The sequence below is a fragment of the Mesoplodon densirostris genome, chromosome 5 (assembly GCF_025265405.1).
Source record: "Mesoplodon densirostris isolate mMesDen1 chromosome 5, mMesDen1 primary haplotype, whole genome shotgun sequence".
Classification (NCBI taxonomy): domain Eukaryota; kingdom Metazoa; phylum Chordata; class Mammalia; order Artiodactyla; family Ziphiidae; genus Mesoplodon; species Mesoplodon densirostris.
This window is the reverse complement of record NC_082665.1, coordinates 67,815,053-67,842,062: the sequence shown is the minus strand read 5'-3', so window position 1 is coordinate 67,842,062 and position 27,010 is coordinate 67,815,053. Positions and strand designations below refer to the sequence as shown.

The following is a 27,010-nucleotide window of genomic DNA, read 5'->3' as shown; positions in this document are numbered from 1 at the left end:
CGCTGTCTACAAGAGACTCACTTCAGACCTAGCGACACATTCAGAATGAAAGTGAGGGGATGGAAGAAGATATTCCATGCAAATGGAAATCAAAAGAAAGCTAGATTAGCAATACTTATATCAAATAAAATAGACTTTAAATAAAGAATGTTACAAGAGACAAAGAAGGACACTACATAATGATCAAGGGATCAATCCAAGAAGAAGGTATAACAATTATAAATATATACACACCCATCATAGGGGCACCTCAATACATAAGGCAAATGCTAACAGCTGTAAAAGGGGAAATCAACAGTAACACAATAATATTGGGGGACTTTAACACCCCACTTTCACCAATGGACAGATCACCGAAATAAAAATAAACAAGGAAACACAAGCTTTAAATGACACATTAAACAAGATGGACTTAACTGATATTTATAGGACATTCCATCCAAAAACAACAGAATACACTTTCTTCTCAAATGTTCATTGAACATCCTCCAGGATAGATCATATCTTGGGTCACAAATTAAGCCTTAGTAAATGTAAGAAAACTGAAATCATATCAAGTATCTTTTCCAACCACAACGCTATGAGACTAGCTATCAATTACAGGGAAGAAAACTGTAAAAAATACAAACACATGAAGGCTAAACAATGTGATACTAAATAACCGAGAGATCACTGAAGAAATCAAAAAGGAAATCAAAAAATACCTAGAAACAAATGACAATGAAAACACGATGACCCAAAACCTATGGAATGCAGCAAAAGCAGTTCTAAGAGGGAAGTTTATAGCAATACAATCCTACCTCAAGAAAGAAGAAACATCTCAAATAAACAATCTAACCTTACACCTAAAGGAACTAGAGAAAGAAGAACAAACAAAACCCAAAGTTAGTAGAAGGAAAGAAACCATAAAGATCAGAGCAGAAATAAATGAAATAGAAACAAAGAAAACAATAGCAAAGATCAATAAAACAAAAAGCTGATTCTTGAGAAGATAAATAAAATTGATAAACCTTTAGCCAGACTCATCAAGAAAAAGAGGGAGAGAACTCAAATCAATAAAATTAGGAAAAAGGAGAAGTTACAACGGAAACTGCAGCAATACAAAAGAATCGTAAGCGACTACTACAAACAACTCTATGCCAATAAATTGGAGGAGCTGGAAGAAATGGACAAATACTTAGAAAGGTATAACCTTCCAAGACTTAACCAGGAAGAAATAGAAAATATGAACAGACCAATCACAAGTAACGAAATTGAAACTGTGATTAAAAATCTTCCAACAGGGCTTCCCTGGTGGCACAGTGGTTGAGAGTCCACCTGCCGATGCAGGGGACACGGGTTCGTACCCCCGTCCGGGAAGATCCCACATGCCATGGAGCGGCTGGGTGCATGAGCCATGGCCACTGAGCCTGCACGTCCGGAGCCTGTGCTCCGCAACGGGCGAGGCCACAACAGTGAGAGGCCAGCGTACCGCAAAAAATAAAAAATAAATAAAAAAATAAACCTTCCGACAAACAAAGTCCAGGACCAGAGGGCTTCACAGGTGAATTCTATCAAACACTGAGAGAAGAGATAACACCCATCCTTCTCAAACTCTTCCAAAAATTGCAGGGGAAGGAACATCCTAAAGTCATTCTACAAGGTCACCATCACCCTGACACCAAAACCAGAAAAAGATACTACAAAAAAAGAAAATTACAGACCAATATCACTGAGGAATATAGATGCAAAAATCCTCAACAAAATGCTAGCAAACAGAATCCAACAACACATTAAAAGGATCATATACCATGATCAAGTAGGATTTATCCCACAGATGCAAGAATTATTCAATATACTCAAATCAATCAGTGTGATTACATCATATTAACAAACTGAAGAATAAAAACCATATGATCATCTCAATAGATGCAGAAAATGCTTTTGACAAAATTCACCACTATTTATATAAAAACTCTCCAGAAAGTAGGCACAGAAGGTACCTACCTCAACATAATAAAGGCCATATATGACAAACCGACAGCAAACATTATTCTCAGTGGTGAAAACTAAAAGCATTTCCTCTAAGACCAGGAACAAGAGAAGGATGTCGGGGCTTCCCTGGTGGTGCAGTGGTTGAGAGTCCGCCTGCTGATGCAGGGGACGCGGGTTCGTGCCCCGGTCCGGGAGGATCCCACATGCTGCGGAGCAGCTGGGCCCGTGGACCATGGCCGTTGAGCCTGCGCGTCCAGAGCCTGTGCTCCGCAGTGGGAGAGGCCACAGCGGTGAGAGGCCCGCATATCGCAAAAAAAAAAAAAAAAAAAAAAGAGAAGGATGTCCACTCTCTCCACTATGATTCAACATAGTTTTGGATGTCCTAGCCATGAAGATCACAGAAGAAATAAAAATAAAAGGAATACAAATTGGAAAAGAAGAAGTAAAACTGTCACTGTTTGCAGATGACATGATACTATAATTAGAGAATCCTAAAGATGCCACCAGAAAACTACTACAGCTAATCAATGAATTTGGTAAAGTTGCAGGATACAAAATTAACGCACAGAAATCACTTGCATTCCTATACACTAACAATGAAAAATCAGAAAGGAAATTAAGGAAACAATCCCATTCACCATTGCAACAAAAAGAATAAAATACCTAGGAATAAACCTACCTAAGGAGGTAAAAGACCTGTACTCAGAAAACTATAAGACACTGATGAAAGAAATCAAAGATGACACAAACAGCTGGAGAGATATACCATGCTCTTGGATTAGAAGACTCAATATTGTGAAAATGACTATACTACACACAGCAATCTACAGATTCAATGCAATCCCTATCAAATTACCAATGGTATTTTTTACAGAACTAGAACAAAAAATCTTAAAATTTGTATGGAGATACAAAAGACTGCAAGTAGCCAAAGCAATCTTGAGAAAGAAAACTGGAGCTGGAGTAATCAGACTCCTGATCTCAGACTATACTACAAAGCTACAGTCATCAAGACAATATGGTACTGGCACAAAAAGTGAAGTATAGATCAATGGAACAGGATAGAAAGCCCAGGGATAAACCCACACCCCTATGGTCAACTAATCTATGACAAAGAAGGCAAGGATATACAATGGAGAAAAGACAGTCTCGTCAATAAGTGGCGCTGGGAAAACTGTAGAGTTATATGTAGAAGAGTGAAACTAGAACACTCCTTAACACCATACAGAAAAATAAACTCAAAGTGGATTAAAGACCTAAATGTAAGACCAGACACTATAAAACTCTTAGAGGAAAACATAGGAAGAACACTCTTTGATATAAAATACAGCAAGATCTTTTTGAACCACCTCCTAGAGTACTGGAAATAAAAACAAAAATAAACAAGTGGGCCCTAATGAAACTTCAAAGCTTTTGTACAGCAAATGAAACTATAAACAAGACAAAAAGACAGCCCTCAGAGTGGGAGAAAATATTTGCAAATGAATCAGTGGACAAAGGATTGATCTCCAAAATATATAAACAGCTCATGCAGCTCAATATTAAAAAAACAAACAACCCAATCTAAAAATGGGCAGAAGACCTAAATAGACATTTCTCCAAAGAAGACATACAAATGGCCAAGAGGCACATGAAAAGCTGTTCAACATCACTAATTATTATAGAAATGCAAATCAAAACTACAATGAGGTACCACCTCACACCAGTTAAAATTGGCATCATCAGAAAATCTACAAACAACAAATGCTGGAGAGGGTGTGAAGAAAAGGGAACCCTCTTGCACTGTTGGTGGGAATGTTAATTGATACAGCCACTACGGAGAACAGTATGGAGGTTCCTTAAAAAACTAAAAATAGGGCTTCCCTGGTGGCGCAGTGGTTGAGAGTCTGCCTGCCGATGCAGGGGACACGGGTTTGTGCCCCGGTCCGGGAAGATCCCACATGCCATGGAGCGGCTGGGCCTGTGAGCCATGGCCGCTGAGCCTGCGCTCCACAACAGGAGAGGCCACAACAGTGAGAGGCCCGCATACCACACACACACACAAAAAAAACCTAAAAATAGAATTACCCTATGACCCAGCAATCCCACTGCTGGGCACAGACCCTGAGAAAACCATAATTCAAAAAGACACATGAACCCCAATGTTCACTGCAGCACTTATTTACAATAGACAGGTCATGGAAGCAACCTAAATGCCCATCGAGTGATGAATGGATAAAGAAGATGTGGTACATATATACAATGGAATATTACTCAGCCATAAAAAGGAACAAAATTGGGCCGTTTGTAGAGACATGGATGGACCTAGAGACTGTCATACAAAATGAAGTAAGTCAGGAAGAGAAAAACAAATATTGTATATTAATGCATATATGTGGAATCTAGAGAAATGGTACAGATGAACTGGTTTGCAAGGCAGAAATAGAGACACAGATGTAGAGAACAAACATATGGACACCAAGGGGGGAAAGCGGGAGTGGGATGGTGGTGGTGGGATGAATTGGGAGATTCGGATTGACATATATACACTAATATGTATAAAATAGATAACTAATAAGAACCTGCTGTATAAAAAATAAATAAAATAAAAATCAAAGAATAGTTTGTTCAATAGGAAAATTAATAAAACAATACATGAAAGTGAAACAAAAAGGAATTTTATTGTGCTTGTTGACTACATGAATAAAGAATCATATAACAACAACAAAAAACTATATATATCAGGCAACTACTGTTCAAAGGAAAGCTAGTACAGCCGTATTTCTTATCAGACAAAATGTTTTAAGACAACAAGCATTATTAGGCATAGAGATGATTTACAAAATGACCAATGGTTTCTTACATCCTAAAAATTCTAAACTTGAATAAATTAATAAAATTAAATTCTCCTTCTGAGAACAGGTAATATAAATTTGCAGTGCACACTAGCATTTTTAAAGCAGGTTTCTGGTTGGGAGTTCTCAGGTTACTTTTATCTCCCCTCCAACAAAGCACTAGTTTTGATGGAGGCAATCAAGTTTCATTTTTGTGCATTTTTGAAAGGTAGAACTTACTTCTTGTTAACTAGTTTCACTAACTGTACAACCACTTTGAGTACAGGCTTTACACAAGTGTTTCTTATTAGACTACTCACCTAGAGTAGGCCTCTAGGTTTTACCTACTCCTCTCCATTCTACTCCATGGAGCCTTTGGAGCAAAAGTTCAAGTTTGCATTTGGAGTATTTGTATTTGCTGATTCCAAAACCTACCAAAAAACTACAGTAATCAAGACAGTGTGGTGCTGGCATATAGATTAATGGAATGGAATTGAGAGTACAAAAATAAACTCTTACATTTTTCGTAAATTAATTTTCAACAATGGTGCCAACAAAATTCAATGGGTAAATAATCTTTTTAACAAATGATGCTGGGACAATAAAATATCCTCATGCAAAAGAATGATGTTGAACCCCTTCCTTACACTATTCATAAAAACTAGCTCTAAATGGATCATAGACCTAAATATAAGAGCTAAAATTATATACTATTAGAGGAAAACAGGAATAAATCTTTGTGACCTTGGGTTAGGCAATTATTTCTTAGATACTATACTAAAGGCGTAAACAATAAAATCAAAAGCAGATAAAATGAGCTTTATCAAAATTAAAAACTTTGTGCTTAAAGGGCACCATTAAGAAAGTGAAAAGACAACATACAGAACAGGAGAAAATATCTTCAAATCATATATTTAATAAGAGATGTGTATTCAGAATATACAGTGAACTGTTACAACTCCATAATTAAAAAAAAAAAACCTCAATGTGTAAATGGGCAAAGCAACTGAATACACATTTCTCCAAAGAATACATAGAAACAGGCAATAAGCACATGAACAGATGCTCAACATCTTTACTCATTAGGGAAATGCCAATCAAAACCACGGAGTGATACCACCGCACACCTACTGGGATGGCTATAATGAAAAAGATAGATTTTAACAACTGTTGATGAGGATACAGTGAATTTGGAAACCTAATACATTGCTGGTGGGAATGTAAAAGCATGAAGACTTTTTAGAACACAATTTATCAGTTCCTTAAAGTGTTAAATATACAGTGATCATATGACCCAGCAATTCCATTCTTGGGTACATACCCAAGAGAAATGAAAATATATTTCCACATGAAAACTTGTACATAAACATTCATAGCAGAATTATTCAGAATAGTCAAAATGTGGAAACAACCCAAATGCCCACCAAGTGATAAATGAAGAAATAAAAGTGGTGCATATACAGAGAAATATTATTCACCAATGAAAAGGAATAAATACTTAGATATGCTATAACATGGATAAACCTTGAAAACATGCTAAGTCAAAGAAGCCAGTCATCAAAGACCACATATAGTATGGGTATATTTATATGAAATGTCCAGAGTAGGAAAAATCTACAGACACAGAAGGAGCTCAGTGGTTGCCTAAGGCTAGAGGAATAGGGATAGAATAACTGGTAATGGGTATATAGTGTCTTCTGTGGGTGGCAAAAATTTCTAAAATTAGATTGTGTTGATGATTGCACAACTCTGAATATACTAAAAATCAATGAATCGTACACATAACTCCGTAAATTGTGAATTATGCCTTAGTAAATCTGTATTTTTTAAAGTTTAAGTTCTCCAAAGTGTAGCAGAAAACCTCAGAACAAAATCTGCCTTTTCCATTTATCTCTCTGGGTTTCTAGTTTAACAATTTCTTTGGGGATCTTTAAGTTTACCCTATTTTTATGCTTGGTGGTTCAATGACATTTTTAAAAATTTAAATATATATTTATATTTATATATTCAGAATTGTACTTCTTTCAGTAAGAATTATTTAGGGAATCTGACCTTCCAAACTGCCTGTAATTGACCATTACTCTTTGTTTAAATATTTTTCCTATTTTCATGTTTATTTTTGCTACATATAAGCTTGTCTATCTTTTAAAAACCCTGTTATATTTTCCTTTGGAACAAATTAAATTTTGAATTAATATGTGGGGAGCTAATGTCTTTATAATATTGAATCTACCTAGGCATCCATAGAGTTTATTTTCCTTTTATGTCCTTTAGTAAAAATAATACCTCACTATAATTTTAAGGTGTATGCCCAGGTATTTGTGTGTTATTCAAAATGGTTCTATTCACCCACTGTATTTTGTTTTGTATACAGAATTCTCATGTTATACTAAATAGTATTCCTATTAAGTTTTTATTTTTTAGGTGTGCAATTACATTATCAAAAAGTAATCATAATTTTGAACTCTCTAAACTTTTAAATATATTTCTTCTTCAAGTCTAATTACATTGGAGAGTATTTTTAGAAAAATGTTAAATAACAGTGATATTTGCAGATACCTCTGTCCTGTTTCTGAGCAAAAGTCATTATTAAGTATTTGATAGGATTTGGTTAAGGTCATATATGTAGGGTGTGTGTGTGTGTGTGTGTGCATGTTTAGCTGAGGGCATTGTGATTGAAGAATAAATACCTGAAACCATTACAATTTACTGTGAAAGTAAATCAACGACTGTAGCACCAGTGAAAACCAACTACAAGGGCAATGTCACTACAGTGCTAATCTCAAGTGAAATAGGTACTAATCTAACTTCACTGGCTGTAGCCACCCTGCCTCTTGTAAGATCATTGTCCAATAATCTGAATTTCAGAAAAAGTCTACTTCTATAGTATAAAAAAATTTGATTTGTAAAAAATAATGACTCTAGGGCTTCCCTGGTGGCGCAGTGGTTGGGGGTCTGCCTGCCGATGCAGGGGATGTGGGTTCGTGCCCTGGTCTGGGAGGATCCCACATGCCGTGGAGCAGCTGGGCCCATGGGCCACGGCCGCTGAGCCTGCGCATCCGGAGCCTGTGCTCCGCAGTGGGAGAGGCCGCAGTGGTGAGAGGCCCGTGTACTGCAAAAAGAAAAAAAAAAAAAAAAAAAGACTCTAGATAGTATTTCCCAGTTTAGAAGACAGTGGCTAGGAAGTATGGTGGCAACAAAATTATATTCTATAGTATATACAACATAACATCCACAGTATGCATGATACAGTCCAAATATGAAGAAGCAGGAAAATTTGGGCCATTATTATGAACAGAGGCCAACTTCAAAGTAAAGCAGATATTGGTATTATCAAAGATTTAAAGCAGTTATTATAACTAAGGTCAATATTTAAAGAAAAGGAAAGGAAAATGCTAGTAATGAATGAAAAGAGGAAATCTCAGCAGAGAATTAGAAAATATTAAAAAGTGGGAAGTGTAAGAAATACCTAAAATAAAAAAATAACTTATGGGCTTAATAGCTGAACTAAGATTACAAAGAAAAATACAAAAAAAAATTTAGATCAGTAAGAATTATCCAATTTGAAATTCAGAGATAAAAATGATTGACAAAATAGATAGAGATTCAGAGAAATGTGAGACAATATCAAAAATTCTACCAGAATGGTAACTGGTGTCCTAGAAAGAGAGCAGAAAAACGTATTTGAAAAAATAAAAGGCTAGAATTTCCCCAAATTTTGTGAAAGATATAAATTTATAAATTTAAGAAGCTGCATTGCTCAGTAGAACCTAAACAGAATAAACTTGAAGAAAATAAGACTATGTATATCATGGTCAAATTGCTGAAAATAAAAGGTATAAAAAACATCTGAAAGCAGCCAGAGGAAAATGACTCATTATATACGGAGGTACCAAAAATCAAAGTACCGCACATTCTCAATCCGAAACAATGTAAGCCAGAAGATAGTGAAACAACATCTTTAAAGTGTTCAGAACCTTAAAAACAAAATACACAAATAGTTAGCCCAGAAATACACATCCAGCAAAAATGTTTCCTTCAAGAATGAAAGCAAAAGAAAGAAATTTTCAGATATAGGAAGGCTAAGAGAATTCATTTCTACCAGACCTGTACTACAGGAAATGCGAATTGATGTACTTATATCTTCAGGAACAAATGAAAAGTGTTAAAAATTACAAATAAGAGAAAATACAAAAGAATGCTTTTCTTTTGAATTAAAAAAACACTTGAGGAGTGGCCAAGATGACAGAGCAGAAAGACCCTGAACTCACCTCCTCTCAGGAGCACACCAAAATCACAACAATCTGCAGAGAAACTATCCATGAAAAAGACTGGAACCTATCAGAAAAGATCTTCTACAACTAAAGACATAAAGAAGGAACCACAGTGAGATGGGTAGGAAGGGCACACTCGTGTTATAATCAAATCCTTTCCCCCCCCAAGGTGGGCAATTGACCCACAAACTGGAGAATAATTATATTACAGAGGTTCTCCCACAGGAGTGAGAGTTTTGAGTCCCATGTCAGGCTCTGCAGCCCGGGGTTCTGGCATCAGGAAGACGAGCCTCAGAGCATTTGGCTTTGAAGGCCAGCAGGGCTTAATTTCATTAGCCCCACAGGATTGGGGGAAATAGAGACACCAGTTTTAAAGGGTGCACACAAAATCTCATACCCAATGGGACCCAGGGCAAAAGCAGTAATTTGACAGGAGCCCAGGCCAAACCTACCTCTTGGTCTTGGAGAGTCTCCCAGAGAGGTGGGGTGTGACTGAAGCTCACCCTAGGCACATAGACACTGGTGGAAACCATATTTGGGAACATTCTACCATGTGGACCCTGCTGCTGGCAGCTGCCATCTTAGCTCATTAGCACCAAGACTAGGCCCCACCTAACAGCCTACAGGCACCAGTGCTGGGATGTCTCAGGCCAAACAACTAACTGGGTGGAGACACTGCCCCACCCACCAGCAGAAAGGTTGCCTAAAGAATTCCTGAGCCCACAGCAGACTCTAGATGTGCCCATAGACAAGGCCTGCCCACCAGAGGGCCAAGACCCCCCTCCACCCACCAGTGGACAGGCACCAGCTCTTCCCTTCAGGAAGCCTGCACTAGCCTCTAGACCAGCCTCACCCACCAGAAGGCTGACACCAGATGCAAGAAAACTATCATCCCGCTGCCTGCAGACCCAGCCCACCCACAGCACAACAGACTCTATCCTGGGACCAGTTGGGCCCCAGTACTACCACCAGTAGGTCATACAAGCTTTGGGACACCTCAGATACCATACCCAAATGTGTCGGGAACTGCCCCCCCTAAATGATCTGAAACAAGCTCTGGGGTCCATGAGCCTTGCAGCCAGACTCTAGGTACCAGCTCTGCATGCCAGTAGACCAGCACTAACTTCAGCACCAGATTCATCCAACAGTTGGTGGTCAACAACCCCAGAGTCTCTGGTATCCTGGCTTCACCCACCCGTGAGCCAGCACTAGCCCTGGGGCCCCGTAGCATTCTGCAACCAGCTGCCTCATGGCCAGGCCCTGCTAAACACCAGCCAGCAGCATCCACACAAGGCAGGGCCTGGCAACCAACTGGACAAGAGGACAAACAAGCCTACCAGAGTGCCCACATAGTCAGCCCACCACAAGAGAAGGACCCACGCAGCCCTCTTAGGGGGAACCCATAGAGCATATACCTTGGGTGATGAGAGGGGAGTGCATTGCTGGGATGCATAGGGTGTCTTCTACAGAAGGTCACTTCTCCAAGGTCAAGAAATGTAACTAACATACCACATACATAAAAGTAAAAATAGCAACTTAGACAAAAATGAAATGGGAATGGAATATTTTCCAGATAAAGGAACAAGATAAAACCCCAGAAGAAGAACTAAGTGAAGTGGAGATAGGAGGCAATCTATCCAAGAAAGAGTCCAGAGTAACAATAATAAAGATGATCAAAGAACTCGAGAGTAGAATGAATGCACAGAGCAAGAAGTTAGAAGTTTTAACAGCGAGCTAGAAAATATAAAGAACACCCAAACAGAGATGAAGAATACAATAACTAAAATGAAAAATACACTAGAAGGAATCAATAATAGACTAAATGATATAGAGGAATGGATCACTGAGCTGGAAGACAGAGTAGTGGAAAACACTGCTGCTGAACAGAAAAAAGAAAAAATAATTAAAAGAAATGAGAACAGTTTAAGAGACCTCTGGGACAACATCAAGCACATCAATTATTTGCATTATATGGGTCCCAGAAGGAAAAGAGAGAGAGAAAGGGGCTGAGAACATGTTTGAAGGCATAATAGCTGAAAACTTCCCTAACCTGGGGAAAAAAACAGTCACCTAAGTCCAGGAAGTACAGAGTCCTATACAGGATGAACCCAAAGAGGATCACACCAAGACATACTGTAATTAAAAAGACAAAAATTAAAGATAAAGAGGGAATATTAAAAGCAGCAAGGGAAAAGCAACAAATAACATACAGGGGAACTCCCTTAAGTATATCAGCTGATTGTTCAGGAAAAAATATGCAGGCCAGAAAGGAGTGGCATGATACATTTAAGGTGATGAAAGTAAAAAAAAACTACAGCAAAGAATACTCTACCCAGGAAGGAGCTCATTCAGATTTGATGGAGAAATCAAAAGCTTTACAGACAAGCAAAAGCTAAAGGAGTTCAGCTCCACCAAACCAGCATTACAACAAATGTTAAAGGAACATTTCATCTTCTCTAGGTGAAAAAGAAAAGGCCACAATTAGAAACAAGAAAATTACTAAATGAAAAAGCTCACCAGTAAAAGCAAACATACAGTAAAGGCAGGAAATCATTCACACACACAGTTAGTAGGGAGGTTAAAAGATGAAAGTAGTTAAATCACCTATATCCAAAATAAACAGTTAAGGGATATACAAAACAATTAGATGTAAAATATGATATCAAAAACAGTAATCATGAGTGGAGGGGAGTACGAATGCAAGGTTTTTAAAATGCATTTGAAAGTAAGAGATCAGCAACTTAAAACAATCACGTGTATATATACATATATATAGAGAGAGATTGCTATAGAAAAACTTCATGGTAACCGCAAATCAAAAAGCAATGAAAGATATATACACAAAAAAGAAAAAAGAATCCAAACATAACACTAAAGATAGTCATCAAATCACAAGAAAAGAGAAAAGAAGAAGAAAGGGGGAATAAAGCTACAAAAACAAACCCAAAACAATTTACAGAATGGTAATAAGAACATAAAAATTGATAATTACCTTAAACATAAATGGACTAAATGCTCCAACCAAAAGACATAGGATGACAACGGAAATTAACACAATATTATAAATCAACTATACGTCAATAAAAAAAAAATTCAGGGGCTTCCCTGGTGGCGCAGTGGTTGAGAGTCCGCCTGCCGATGCAGGGGACACGGGTTCATGCCCCAGTCCGGGAAGATCCCACATGCCGCAGAGCAGCTGGGCCCGTGTGCCATGGCCACTGAGCCTGCGCATCCAGAACCTGTGCTCCACAGTGGGAGAGGCCACAACAGTGAGAGGCCCGCGTACCGCAAAAAAAAAAAAAAAAATCCAGATTGCTGAATGGTTACACAAACAAGACCCATACATATGCTGCTTATGAGAGACCCACTCCAGATCTAGAGACACATACAGAAAGTGAGGGAATGGAAATAAGTATTCTATACCAATGGTAATCTAAAGAATGCTGAAGTAGTAATACTTATGTACAATAAAATATATGCTACATAATGATCAAGGAATCAATCCAAGAAGAAGATATAACAATTGTAAATATATATGCAGCCAACATAGGAGCACCTCAAAATATAAGGCAAATATTAACAGATATTGAGATAAAAGGAGAAACTGACAGTAACACAAATATAGCAGGGTACTTTAACTCCCCACTTACATCAATGGACAGATCATCCAGACAAGAAATTAGTAAGGAAACACAGGCCATAAATAACACACTAGACCAAATGAACTTAGATATTTACAGAGCATTCCATCCAAAAGCAGCAGAATACACATTCTTTTCAAGTGCACATGGAACATTCTCCAGGACAGATCACATGCTAGGCCACAAAACAACCTTCAGTAAATGTAAGAAAACTGAAATCATATCAAGCATCTTTTCCAATCACAATGTTATGAAGACTAGAAATCAACTACAAGAAAAAAAATGCAAAAAACACAAACACGTGGATGCTAAACAATATGCTACTAAACAAGCAGTGGATCATTGAATAAATCAAAGAGGAAATTAAAAAAATACCGAGAGACAAATGAAAATGAAAGTGTGATGATCCAAATCCTATGGGATGCAGCAAAAGCAGTTCTAACAGGGAAATTTATAGTGATACAGGTTTACCTCAGGCAACAAGAAAAATCTCAAATAAGCAACCTAAACTTATGCCTATAGCAACTGGAAAAAGAAGAACAAACAAAACCCAAATTTAGTAGAAGAAAAAAAAATCGTAAAAAAAAAAGAAATCATAAAGATCAGAGCAGAAATAAATGAAATGGAGACTAAAAAAACATAGAAAAGATCAATGAAACTAAAAGCTGGTTCTTTGAAAAGATAAACAAAATTGATAAACCCTTACCCAGACTCATCAGAAAAAAAGGTAAAGGGCCAACCCAAATCAATAAAACCAGAAATGAAAAAGGAGAAGTTATAACCGACACCACAGACATACCAGGTATCATAAGAGACTACTATGAACAACCATATGCCAATAAAATGGACAACCTAGGAGAAATGGACAAATTCTTAGAAAGGCACACTCTTCCAAGACTGAACCAGACTGAAATAGAAAATATAAACAGACCAATGACCAGTAATGAAATTGAATCATTAATTTAAAATTCGCAACACACAAAAGTTCAGGACAAACTAACTTCACAAGTGAATTCTACCAAACATTTAGAGAAGAGTTAGTACATATCCTTCTCAAACTATTCCAAAAATTGCAGAGGAAGGAACACTTCTGAACTCATTCTATGAGGCCACCATCACCTTGATACCAAAACCAGACCAAGATATCACAAAAAAAGAAAATAACAGGCCAATAACACTGATGAACATAGATGCAAAGATCCTCAACAGAATACTATCAAACTGAATCCAACAACACATTAAAAGAATCACACACCATGAAAAATGGGATTTATCCCAGGGATAAAAATTTTTCAATATCTGCAAATCAATCAATGTGATACACATCAACATATTGAAGAATAAAATCCATATGATCATTTCAATAGATGCAGAAAGCTTTTGATAAAATTTAACATCAATTTATTATAAAAACTCTCTAGAAAGAGGACACAGAGGAAACACACCTCAACATAATAAAGGCCATATTTGAGAAACCCACGGTTAACATCATAATCAATGGTAAAAAGCTGAAAGCATTTCCTCTAAGATAGAAACAAGAAAAGGATGCCCACTCTTGCCACTTTTATTCAACATAGTTGTGGAAGTCCTAGCCATAGCACTCATATAAGAAAAAGAAACAAAAGAATCCAAATTGGAAAGGAAGACATAAAAGTGTCCCTGTTTGCAGATGACATGATACTATACATAGAAAATTCAAAAGATGCCACCAAAAAAATTATCAGTGCTCATCAATGACTTCAGTAAAGTTGCAGGATGAAAAATCAATATACAGAAATTTGTTTCATTTCTGTACACTAACAATGGACTCTCAGAAAGAGAAATTAAGGAAATAATCCCATTTACCATGAAATCAAAAAGAGTAAGAAACCTAGGGATAAGCCTACCTAGGGAGGCAAAAGACCACTATGCCAAAACCTGTAAGAATCTGATGAAAGAAACTGAAGAAGACACAAACAGATGGAAAGATATACTGTGTTCTTGGATTGGAAGAACAAATATTGTGAAAATGACCATAATACCCGAGGCAATCTACAGATTCAATGCAATCTCTATCAAATTACCAGTGGCATTTTTCATAGAACTGGAACAAATAATTTTAAAATTTGAATGGAAATACAAAACACCCTGAATAGCCAAAGAAATCTTGAGAAAGAAAAAATGGAGCTGGAGGAATCAGGCTCCCTGACTTCAGACTATACTACAAAGGTAAAGTAATTACAACAGTATGGTACTGTCACAAAAACAGACACATAGATCAGTGGAACACGACAGAGTCCAGAAATAAACTGATGCACTTATGGTCAGTTAATCTATGACAAGGAGGCAAGAATATACAATAAAGAAAAGACAGTCTCTTCAATAAGTGGTGCTGAGAAAACTGGACAGCCACATGTAAAAGAATGGAATTAGAACATTCTCTAACACCATATACAAAAATAATTTCAAAATGAATTAAAGACCTAAATTTAAGACCAGATACTATAAAACTCCTAGAAAAAAAAAAAGAACACTCTGTGACATAAATTGCAGCACTTTTTTTTTTGGATACAACTCCTAAAGTAAATAAAACAAAAAAATAAACAATTGTGACCTAATCAAACTTAAAAGCTTCTGCACAGCAAAGTAAATCATCAACAAAACAAAAAGACAAACTACTGAATGGGGAGAAAATATTTACAAACTACATGGCTGATAAGGGATTAAGAGCCAACACGTATAAGTACTTCATACAACTCAACATTGAAAAAACAAACAACCTGATTAAAAATTGGGCAGAAGAACTGAATAGACATTTATCCAAAGAAGACATACAGATGGCCAATAGGCACATGAAAAGTTCAACATCACTAATCATCAGGGAAATGCAAATTGAAACCACAATGAATTATCATCTCACACCTGTCAGAATGGCTATCATCAAAAAGAACACAAATAACAAATGTTGATGAGGATGTGGAAAAAAGGGGACCCTTGTATACTGTTGGCGGGAATATAAAGTGGTGTAGCCACTGTGGAGAACAGTATGGAGTTTTCTTAAAAAACTAAAAATAGAACTACCATATGACCAAGAAATTCCACTCCTGGGTATTTATCTGAAAAAAACAAAAACACTAATTTGAAAAAGTACATGCACTCCAACATTCATATCCGCATAATTCACAATAGCCAAAATATGGAAGTGAACTACGTGTCCATCAACAGATGAATCGATAAAGAAGATGTGGTACACACACACACACACACACACACATACACACACACACACAATGAAATACTACTCAGCTATAAAAAAAAATTAAATTTTGCCATTTGCCGCAACATGGATGGACTTGGAGGGCACTGTGCTAAGTGAAATAAGTCAGACAGAGAAAGACAAATATTGTGTGATATCACTTATATGTGAAATCTAAACAATGCAATAAACTAGTGACTATAATAAGAAAGAAGCACTCTCACAGATACAGAGAACAAACTAGTGGTTTCCAGCGGGGAGAAGAGGATGAGGGGCATTATAGGGATAGGGGAGTGGGAGGCACAAACTATTGGCTATAAGATAGCTCAAGGATATACTGTACAACACAAGTAATACAGCCAATATTTTTAAATAATTGTAAATGGAAAATAACCTTTAAAAATTATATAACATTAAAAAAAATTTTAATAAAGTAAACTAAAAAAATAGCTGGGGGAAATCAAGATGGTAGAGTAGGAAGACATGGAGCCCACCTCCCACAACAAACACATCAAAATATATCTACAAATGGAACAGTACTCATGCAAAGATAACTGGAAGCTGGCAGAAGAACTCCTTTACAACCAAAGTTACAAGACAAATCTCCACATAACCAGGTAGGTTGGGGGAACAAAGGCTTTGGGTCAGGACCTCCATCCTTGGCAAGAATCTGTAAGGAAGAGAATGTCTGCATGGGCCGACCCTTACCCTAGGGAGCTAGCAAGTGGAGCCACAATCTGAGCATCCCAGCCCTGGGGTCCGGATGGAGTAGAAAACCCTCTTGCCTGCTGAGACAAACAGAAGGGCTAGAGAAGTCTAGACTCTAATGATGGCTTGCTAACAATCAGCGCAGAGACAGCCTTGCATTGGCGGCTGCCACCTTGCTGCATTTCCCAATCCAAAGGGGCAAACACCCCAGCCCTGCTCACTCCACAACACAGCCTGGCACAAGATCTGGGCAAAGACTCAGCCTAGGTATGCAGAGACGGCCCAGAAGGCCCAGGTGATATCTGGGTGGAGCCCTGGAGGCCACTGTAATTGCAGGCATGGAGCAGTACCACAGGAGTGCACTGCAGCCTAGCACTGAATCTTGGGTAGATAGGCCCTGGGAGAGGACTCATCCAGAAATTAAGAGAGAGCGCTGATGGCCTTCGGTGTGAGTTGGGTGGAGACAGCCATTGTCAGCAGGCTCAGGAGTATGCAGTGGTTCCTCTCCCAGTGAGAGCGCCCCAGCTCCACCCACTCCATACCACAACTTAGCTCTAGTTCTGGGAGAAGACTGCCACAGTAGCAGCCCAGATCTCAGGTGGCACATGAGCCACCTCAATTCCTGCCACCACAATGCACCAACCCTGAGACTCAGCCTACTCTAAATGACAGCCTAGCACTAGATCTGGGATGTACACAACAGAGAAAAGGAAGCAACCTTGTGCTGCTTCTGGGCAGACGTCTACACAGGCAGCACATAGGTCTCTGTGACTGTATGTGCCTCACTTGCTTTCAGTGATCACCTCTTTGGGGCAGGGCAAATACTCAAGGGCAACAGAGCCTGACAGAACCCAAACCTTAGGGCTTCTACTCCAACTACTGGGAAGCAAACTCTGCCCCTTGTGGGGCAGCCACAGGCACAGAGGAGAGAGGAAGCCCTACCTCACATCCTCCACAGGCTCTAGATACTATAACACCAACCACACCCTCTATCAAAAGGATAACGGCCAGCACACCCTGAGGAAAGATGGGGCCGGTGTCCATACTGAAACCAGCTCTCACACCAAAAACAGTGGACACACAGTCTCCAAAGCAACAATCCCACATAAAAACACCCCTTTAAGACCGCAGTAGAAATATGTTTCCCCTAAATTCATAGAGACAGAGAAAGTTAAGTAAAATGAAAAGGCAGAAGAACTACTCCCAATTAAAACAAGAAAAATCCCCTGAAAAAACAAATAATGAAACAGATCTCACCAGTCTACTAGACCCTGAGCTCAAAAAGGTGGCAATAAAAATGCTGAGTGAGAAAGATTATTGATAGAAATGCAGATCACTGTAACAAGGAACTAGAAGTTATAAAGGTGAACCAATCAAAAATAGACAATTTGATTGCTGAGATTAAAAGCAATCTAGAAGCAATGAATAGCTGACTAAATGACACAGAAGAACAAATAAGTGATATGGAAGATAGAATAATGGAAATCACCCTATCATGCAGAAAGACAAATTTTTTAAAAAAGCAACATGTAAGATCTATGGGATAATATAAAACATGCCAACCATAATAGGGGTTCCAGAAAGAGAAGAGAGAGAGAAGGGGATCAAAAATGTATTTGAAAAAAGTATGGCTGATAATTTCCCAAACCTAAAGAAGGAAACAGATATTGGGTACAGGAAGCACAAAGGGTCCTGAACAAGATGACCCAAACAGATCCACACCAAGACATATCACAATTAAAACGGCTAAAGTTAAAGAGAGGATTCTAAAGGTAGCAAGAGAAAAACAAATAGTCAGTTACAAGGGAACCTCCATAAGAATATCAGCTGATTTCTCTGAAGAAACTTTGCAGGCCAGAAGGGAGTGGCATGATAGATTCAAAGTCCTGAAAGGGAAAACCCTGCAACCTAGGATACTCTACCCAGCAAAATTATTATTTACAATAGAAGGAGAGATAAAGAATTTCTCAGACAAGCAAAAACTAAAAGAATATAGCAGTACTAAAGCTACCCTAAAAGAAATATTGAATGGTCTTCTCTAAATGGAAAAGAGGCAAGAATCTATAGGAAAAGGAAAATCCCAACAGGAAAGGCAAATATATACTAAGGTTTGAAGATCTCTTAAATAAGCCAGTACACAGATTAAAAAACAATCCAAAAAAATTATAAAAACAATTATAATTCAAACACATAATAAAAGGACAAGCATGAAGATGTAAAATACGACATCAAAATCCAAAAATGTGGGGAAGGGGAAAAAATGTAGATCTTTTACAACATGTTTGAACACGAATGACTATCAGTTTAAAGCAAGTAGATATAGTTATGGGTCAACGTACTTGAACTCCACAGTAACCACAAATCAAAAATATACAACAGATTCACAGAAACCAAAGAGAAAGAAATGCAAGTATATTACAAAGAAAAATCATCAAACCATAAAAGGAAAAACAAAAAGAATAAACAAAGAAAAATTACAAAATCAACTTGAAAACAAAAAATGACAATAAATACATACCTATCAATAATTACTTTAAGTGTCCATGGAATAAATGCTCTGATCAAAACACATGGAGTGGCAGAGTTGATAAAAAATAAATAACACAAGAGCCTACCATATGCTGCCTACTAGAGATTCACTTCAGGGCTAAAGACAGAGACTGAAAGTGAGGGGATGGAAAACGATATTTCATGCAAATGGAAATGAGAAGAAAGAGATGGTAGCAATACTCATACCAGGCAAAATGGACTTTAAAACAACGTCATAACAAAGACAAAGAAGGGAATTATATAATGATAACAGAATCAACATAAGAAGGGGATATTACACACATCAACATATAAGCACATAATACAGGCACACCTAAATATATAAAACAAATACTAAGAGACATAAAGGGAGAAATTTACAGGAATACAACAATAATAGGAGAAGTTAACAGCCCACTGACATCAATGGACAGATCATGCAGACAGAAAATCAATAAAGCAATACAGGTCCCAAATGACACAAGAGACCAGTTGGACTTAGTTTATATCTACAGGACACTACATCCAAAAAAAAAATAGAATACACATTATTTTCAAGTGTTTATGGAACACTCTCTAGGATAGAGCACATATTAGCTCACAAAACAAAGTCTCAACAAATTTAAGAGTACAGAAATTATTTCAAGCATCTTTTCTGACCACAACAGTATGAAACTAGAAATAAACAATACAAAGAAAAATGGAAAAATAAGAAACATATGGAGATGAAACAACATGCTACTAAAAAAAACAATGGGTCAATGATGAAATGAAAGAAGAAATCAGAAAACACCTCAAGACAAATAGCAATGAATACAGAACCTTACAAAATCTATGGGATTCAGCAAAAGCATTTCTAAGAGGGCAGTTCATACTGATACAGCTCTTCCTCAAGAAACAAGAAAAATCTCTAACAGCCTAACTGACCACCTATAAAAGAATTAGAAAAAAAGAACAAAAAAGCCTAAAGTTAACAGAAAGAAAGAAATAATAAAGATCAGAGAAGAAATAAAGATTTAAAAAATAACAGAGAAGAGCAATGAAACCAAGAGCTGTTTTTTTGAAAAATAAACAAAATTGACAATTCACTAGCCAAGGTCACAAAGAAGAAAGAGGACCCAAATAAACAAAATAAGAAATGAAAGAGGAGAAATAATAACTGATAGCACAGAAATACAAACATCATAAGAAAATACTATGAACAACTATTATATGCCAAAAACTAGACAACTTAGAAAAAATGGACAAGTTCCTAGAAACATACAGCCTGCCAAAAGTGAGTCAAGAAGAAACAGATAATGTGAACAGAGCAATCACTAGAAGTAAAATAGAATCTGTAATTAAAAAAAAAAAAAGAAATTCGGGACTTCCCTGGTGGTCGAGTGGCAAAGAATCCACCTTACAATGCAGGGGACAGGGGTTTGATCCCTGGTCAAGGAACTAAGATCCCACATGCCATGGGGCAACTAAGTCTGCATGTCACAACTACTGAGCTCATGTACCTCAGTGAGAGAGCCCACGTGCTGCAAACTACAGAGCCCACTCGCCCTGGAGCCTGCGCACCACAACTAGAGAGAGAAAACCCGCACGCCACAACTAGAGAGAAGCCCACATGCAGCAACAAGAGACAGGCCCATGCACCATGATGAAGAGCCCACATGCCTCAACGAAGGTCCCGAGTGCTGCAACTAAGACCCGATGCAACCAAAAATAAATAAATAAATAATGAATAAGTCTTAAAAAAAAAATTCCCTGCAAATAGAAGTCCAGTACTGGACAGCTTCACTGGGGAAATCTACCAAACATACAAAGAAGAACTTATTCCTATCCTTTTCAAACTATTCCAAAAAATTTAAGAGAATGGAACACTCTCTAATTCATTCTATAAGGCCACCATCACCCTGATATCAAAACCAAACAAATACACTAAAAAAAAAGAAAGAAAGAAAAGAAAATTAGAAGCCAATATCTCTGATGAATATAGACGCGAAAATCCCCAACAAAATATTAGCAAATCAAATCCAACGATACATAAAAAGGATCATACACCACGATCAAGTTTGTTTTATTCCAGGGTCATGAGGATTGTTCAATATTCACAAACCAATCAATGTGATATACCACATTAACAAAAGAAAAAATAAAAATCAGATCATAATCTCAACAGACACATAAAAAGCATTTGGCAAAATTCAACATCCACTCATAATAAAAACTCTCATCAAAGTGGGTATAAGGAACATATCTCAACATAATAAAGGCCATTTACACCAAACACAGAGCCAATATAATACTCAATAGTGAAAGGCTGACAGACTTCCTGCTAAACTCAGGAGCAAGACAAGGATGTTCACTCTCACCACTTCTATTTAACATAGTATTGGAAGTCCTAACCTAACCACAGCAATAAGAAACTGGAAAGGAAGTGGTAAAACTGTCACTCTATGCAGATGACATGGTACTCTATGTAGAGAGCCCTAAAGTTTCCACACAGAAACTATTAGAACTAATAAAAGAAGTCAGCAAGGTAGCAGAATACAAGATTAATATACACAAATCTGTTGCATTTCTTTACATTAACAATGAAATGTCAGAAAGAGAAAGTAAAAGAAAAATCCTGTTTAAAATTGCATCAAAAATATAAAATACCTAGGGATAAACTTAACCAAGGAGGTGAAAGACCTTACACTGAAAACTATAAAACATTGATAAAGGAAATTAAAAGTGATTTTAAAAAGGGAAATATATTCCATGCTCTTGGATTGGAAGAATTAATATTGTTAAAAATGGCCATACTACCCAAAGCAAACTACAGATTTAATGCAATCTTTATCAAAATATCCATGAAATTTTCACAGAACTAGACCAATCCTAAAATGTATATGGAACTACAAAAGGCCCAGAATTGCCAAAGCAATTCTGAGGAAAAAGTACAAAGCTGGAGGTATAACCCTTACAGACTTCAGAAAAAGCTACAGTCATCAAAACAGTGTGGTACTTGCACACACTAAAAAAGGCACATAGATCAATGGAACAGGACAGAGAGCCCAGAAATAAACCCACAACTTATGGTCAATTAATCTATGAGAAAGGAGGCAAGAATATACAATGGAGAAAAAAGAGTCTCTTCAGCAAGGGGTGCTTGGAAAGCTGGACAGCTACATATAAATCAATGAAATTTGAACACTTCCTCACACCAGATGCAAAAATAAACTCAAAATGGTTTAAAGACTCAAGTACAAGACTTGACACCATAAAACTCCCAGAACAGAACATAGGCAAAATATTCTCTGATATAAATCGTAGCAATATTATCTTAGATCAGTCTCCCAAGGCAAAAGAAATCCAAGCAAAAATAAACAAATGGCACTTAATCAAACGTAAAAGCTTTTACAGAGTAAAGGAAACCATCAACAAAATAAAAAGACAACCTACAAAATGGGAGGGCCTCCCTGGTGGCGCAGTGGTTGAGAGTCCGCCTGCCGATGCAGGGGATACGGGTTCGTGCCCCGGTCTGGGAGGATCCCATGTGCCGCGGAGCGGCTGGGCCCGTGAGCCATGGCCGCTGGGCCTGCGCATCCGGAGCCTGTGCTCCGCAACGGGAGAGGCCACAACAGTGAGAGGCCCACATACCGCAAAAAGGAAAAAAAAAAAAAAAACACAAAATGGGAGAAAATATTTGTAAATGATGCAACTGACAAGGGGTTAATATCCAATATATACAAGCAGCTCATATAACTCAATATAAAAAAAAAACCCAATCAAAACATGGGCAAAAATCTAAATAGACATTTTTCCAAAGAAGACATACAGATAGTTAACAGGCACATGAAAAGATGCTCAACATTGCTAATTATTAGAGAAATGCAAGTCAAAACCACGATGAGTTATCACCTCACACTAGTTAGAATGGTTATCATCAAAATGTCTACAAATAATATATGCTGGACAGGATGTGGAGGAAAGGGAACCTTTGTATGTTGTTGGAAGGAATGTAAATTGATGCAGCCATTATGGAAAATAGTATGGAGGTTCTTCAAAAAACTAAAAATAGAGCTACCCATATGATCCAACAATCCCACTCCTGGGTATATATCCAGAAAAAAATGAAAACTCTAATTTGAAAAGATACATGCACTGCAATGTTCATAGCAGCACTATTTACAATAGCCGAGACATGGAAACAACCTAAATGTCCACCAACAGATGAATCGATAAAGAAGATGTGGTATATAAATACAATGGAATATTAATCAGCCATAAAAAAGAATGAAATATTGTCATTTGAAGCAACATGGATGGACCTAGAGAATATTATACTTAGTGAAGTAAGTCAGACAGAGAAAGACAAATACTACGTGATATCACTTATATGTGGAATCTAAAAAATAATCTATATACAAAACAGAAACAGACTTATAAATATAAAAAACAAATTTATGGTTACCAAAGGGGAGGGAGGTGGGGAGGGACAAATTACATGTATTGGATTAACAGATATAAACTACTATACATAAAATAGATAAGCAACAAGGATTTACTGTATCAAACAGTGAATTATATTCAGTATCTTGTAATAACCTATGCTGGAATATAATCTGAAGAAAAAAACAAAACCTGAATCACTACACTGTACACCTGAAACTAACAAAACATTGTAAGTTAACTATACATCAATAAAAAAATACTTAAAGAGTATTCAAAGCAAAAATTGTAACATGTATTTAGATATAATACATGATAACTGTTGCATGAAGGACAATGGGCGAAGATAAATAAATATATGTGGTTGTGAAATTTCTACATTTTATGTAAAGTGTTACAATTAACCCTAATAGAATATGGAAAGTTAAGGAAGTACAATATATTGTAATCCCTAGAGCAACAGATTAAAAAGAATATGTGAAGATAAATTACCTAGATGTAAATTCAAATGGAATCATAATAAAAACTTTCAAATAATCCAAAAGAAGGCAAAAAGGGGAGATAAAAGGAACAAAAAATGATAGGACCAACAAAAAAACAAATAATAAACTGGTATACCTAAATCCAATCCCATCAGTAATTATATTTAATATTAATGGACTAAACACTCCAACTAAGTTATGTAAGACTGAATAAAAAAGCAAGACCCAACTCTATGTTCTCTACAGGAGACATGATAGATACCTAACAATAAAACCTTAAAATACATGAAACAAAAAAGTACAGAATTAAAGTGAAAAGTAGACAATTCTATAATCATTAAATTTTAATACCGCTTTCTCAGAAATTGATTCCTAGTCAAACACCAGTTAAAGCACAGAATATCTGATAAACGATATCAGCCACATTTAGCTATTTTGTTTTTAGAGTATAAAAACAAAAATGAATAGAATTACAAGGAAAATATTCATAACAGATATTTTAACTTACTTCTCTAAGAACTGAAAAATCAACCAACCAATAATAAAAAACAGTGAAGATTTCAACAGTACAAAGTAAAAATGAGAATTTCAAATTTGACTCAGATCATATGTGTGTGTGTGTGTGTGTGTATCTCACATCTATATAATGGATATTACTCAGCCATGTAAAAGAATGAAATTCTGCCATTTGCAACAACAGGGATGGCAGAATAGTACAGAGTACTATGCTAAGTTAAATAATTCAAAGAAAGACAAATACTCTATGTTATCACTTATACGTGGAACCAAAAATAAAACAAAAACAAAACAGAAACAGACTCACAGATATAGAGAATAAACTAGTGGTTACCAGAGTAGAGAAGGAAGGGGGGAGGGGCGAATTAGGGGTATGAGATTAAGAGATACATATACATTTATTTTATATGTATAAAATAAATAAGCAATAAGGAATATTGTACAGCACAGGGAATTATAGCCATTATTTTGTAAAAACTTTAACTGGAGTGTAATCTATAAAAACATTGAAAAACTATGTTGTACACCTGAAACTGATATAAATAATATATCAACTGTACTTCTATTTAAATAAATAAATAAATAAAGCAGCTCTAAGTAAGTTTTTAAATGTAAGGTAATCTCTAAGTAAACTGCTAAGGTAAATATTGCAACAGTTTAATCTTTTGCAGTGGAACATGCAACTGTGGTACAAAAAATGGCAAACCAACCCAAGTTGGAATAGTTCCATCTTTTGATTTATGGGTCACCCACTAAAAAAAAATACCACTATTTTCTCAATGTGAAACTATAATAAACACTCAGAAACTATGAAATAGAATGTATTTGATTAACCTCTAGGTTTTGACCTCTTTATTCTTACAACCAACCAATGGTATGAGGTAAACACGAAACTCAGATCATCACCAATATTATGGAAAATAATATGGCCTCTGAATAAAAGATATTCATACATTTGAAATTTTTATTCTGCCTAGTTAGACAGATCCAACATAAATCCTAAATATCTCCTTTCAATGAGAAATATAATAAGATAAATACAACCTACGATAAAAACTATGTAGTCATAATTTAGTGGAATCAAATGGCAGAAATGGAAATAAATGGGAGAATTTAGAAAATAACAGACTCTAAAGCAGTATAGAAATTAGGTCCAAGAGTCAGATCTATAAAGTGCCATTCTCTCACTAGCTCCTTACCCCTTAAAATTTGTCAAATATCCTATATTATCTCCTCTGCTTCGGGTACATAAACCATCAGTTATTCAATTTTTGGTATCAAAATTGAATAGGTATCACTTACAATGTAGGAAAGTTGATAGATAGGAGGAAGGGAAGTAGAGAAACTTTGGGTCATAATGTAGGGGTATGAAGGAGGTATAAAGGGGCATTTAGAATCAGAAGCTATGTCCTATTACCTCTTTCTAGTGATAATGATACCAACTTTCCTACTTCAAGTAATGGCACTGAATCTCCAGAGTTGATTTCTTTTGAAAGCATACATCTTACCATGTGGAATTGTGGTCTGGAAAGGACGACTTGGGCTTTTCAGGTTCCATAAAGTCAAGCTACCATCTGAATGGCTGCACATGAATTGTTTGCCCTCATGATGCCAATCAATTGAATGAATAGCCTAATGAAATAACAATTAAAAACAAGCAGAGGAGGGAAGAAGTTGATATATCATTCTATATTCCAAAGGAAAAATATTTTAACACAGAATTATTATAGCAATAACACTTAAGAAACATATGTAATTTTTCTGACCTAGGTCATACTACCTTTGGTTTCAACCTTCTATAGGCTTATAAAAGGCTACAAAAACTCACCTCCTAAAATAAAGAAAAGTTAAGTAAATTTCATAGTATCGTTAGATCCCAGAACTTTTTGTTGTAAATCCTAGGTCCTCCCCGTACCCTTTAATGCTTCTTTGAAAATTATTACACAGAAGTAAAAGGTTATCAGAAGATAATCTCTGGTGAGGTAGAAGCCTAGTTCCACTTAAAATAGCCAACTTAAAAGGTAGTTTGCATAAGAGTTGCATGCCAGACCCCAGGGTAAGCAGTTTATGTACATTATCTCATTTAATCCTACAAAACAGATATTATGTTTTTCCAAATTACACGTGGTGAAATAGGCCTAGAAAGATTGAGATACTTGCTCAGGTTACACCACTCAAAGCCAGCATCTGACTACAAAACCCATATTTGGAATCACTGGACTATATTAACTCTAACATATACTATTTAAGTTGACTTAAAGCAAGAAGAGTTTAAAATTTTTGTATTTACAGATTCATTCTGTAGATGTGAATTAAATAAAATTAAAAAGTAATCATTACATTTTCCTAATTTGTTTTATTCCCAGTGGTTGCACAGTGTCTTGCATAAAGTAGGTACTCAAAAATCTGTTAA

General features: G+C 36.5%; 1 protein-coding gene across 3 annotated transcripts in view; it reads right to left on the bottom strand.

Annotated features, from left to right (window-relative positions):
- Nucleotides 1–27,010, bottom strand: part of STXBP5L (syntaxin binding protein 5L) — a 386,525-nt gene that overhangs the window by 195,523 nt on the left and 163,992 nt on the right. For all 3 annotated transcript variants that reach the window (XM_060099916.1, XM_060099917.1, XM_060099918.1), the window contains exon 8: nucleotides 26,106–26,229. In XM_060099916.1, the coding sequence (XP_059955899.1) occupies nucleotides 26,106–26,229 (124 nt within the window). The remainder of the gene's footprint in view (nucleotides 1–26,105; nucleotides 26,230–27,010) is intronic.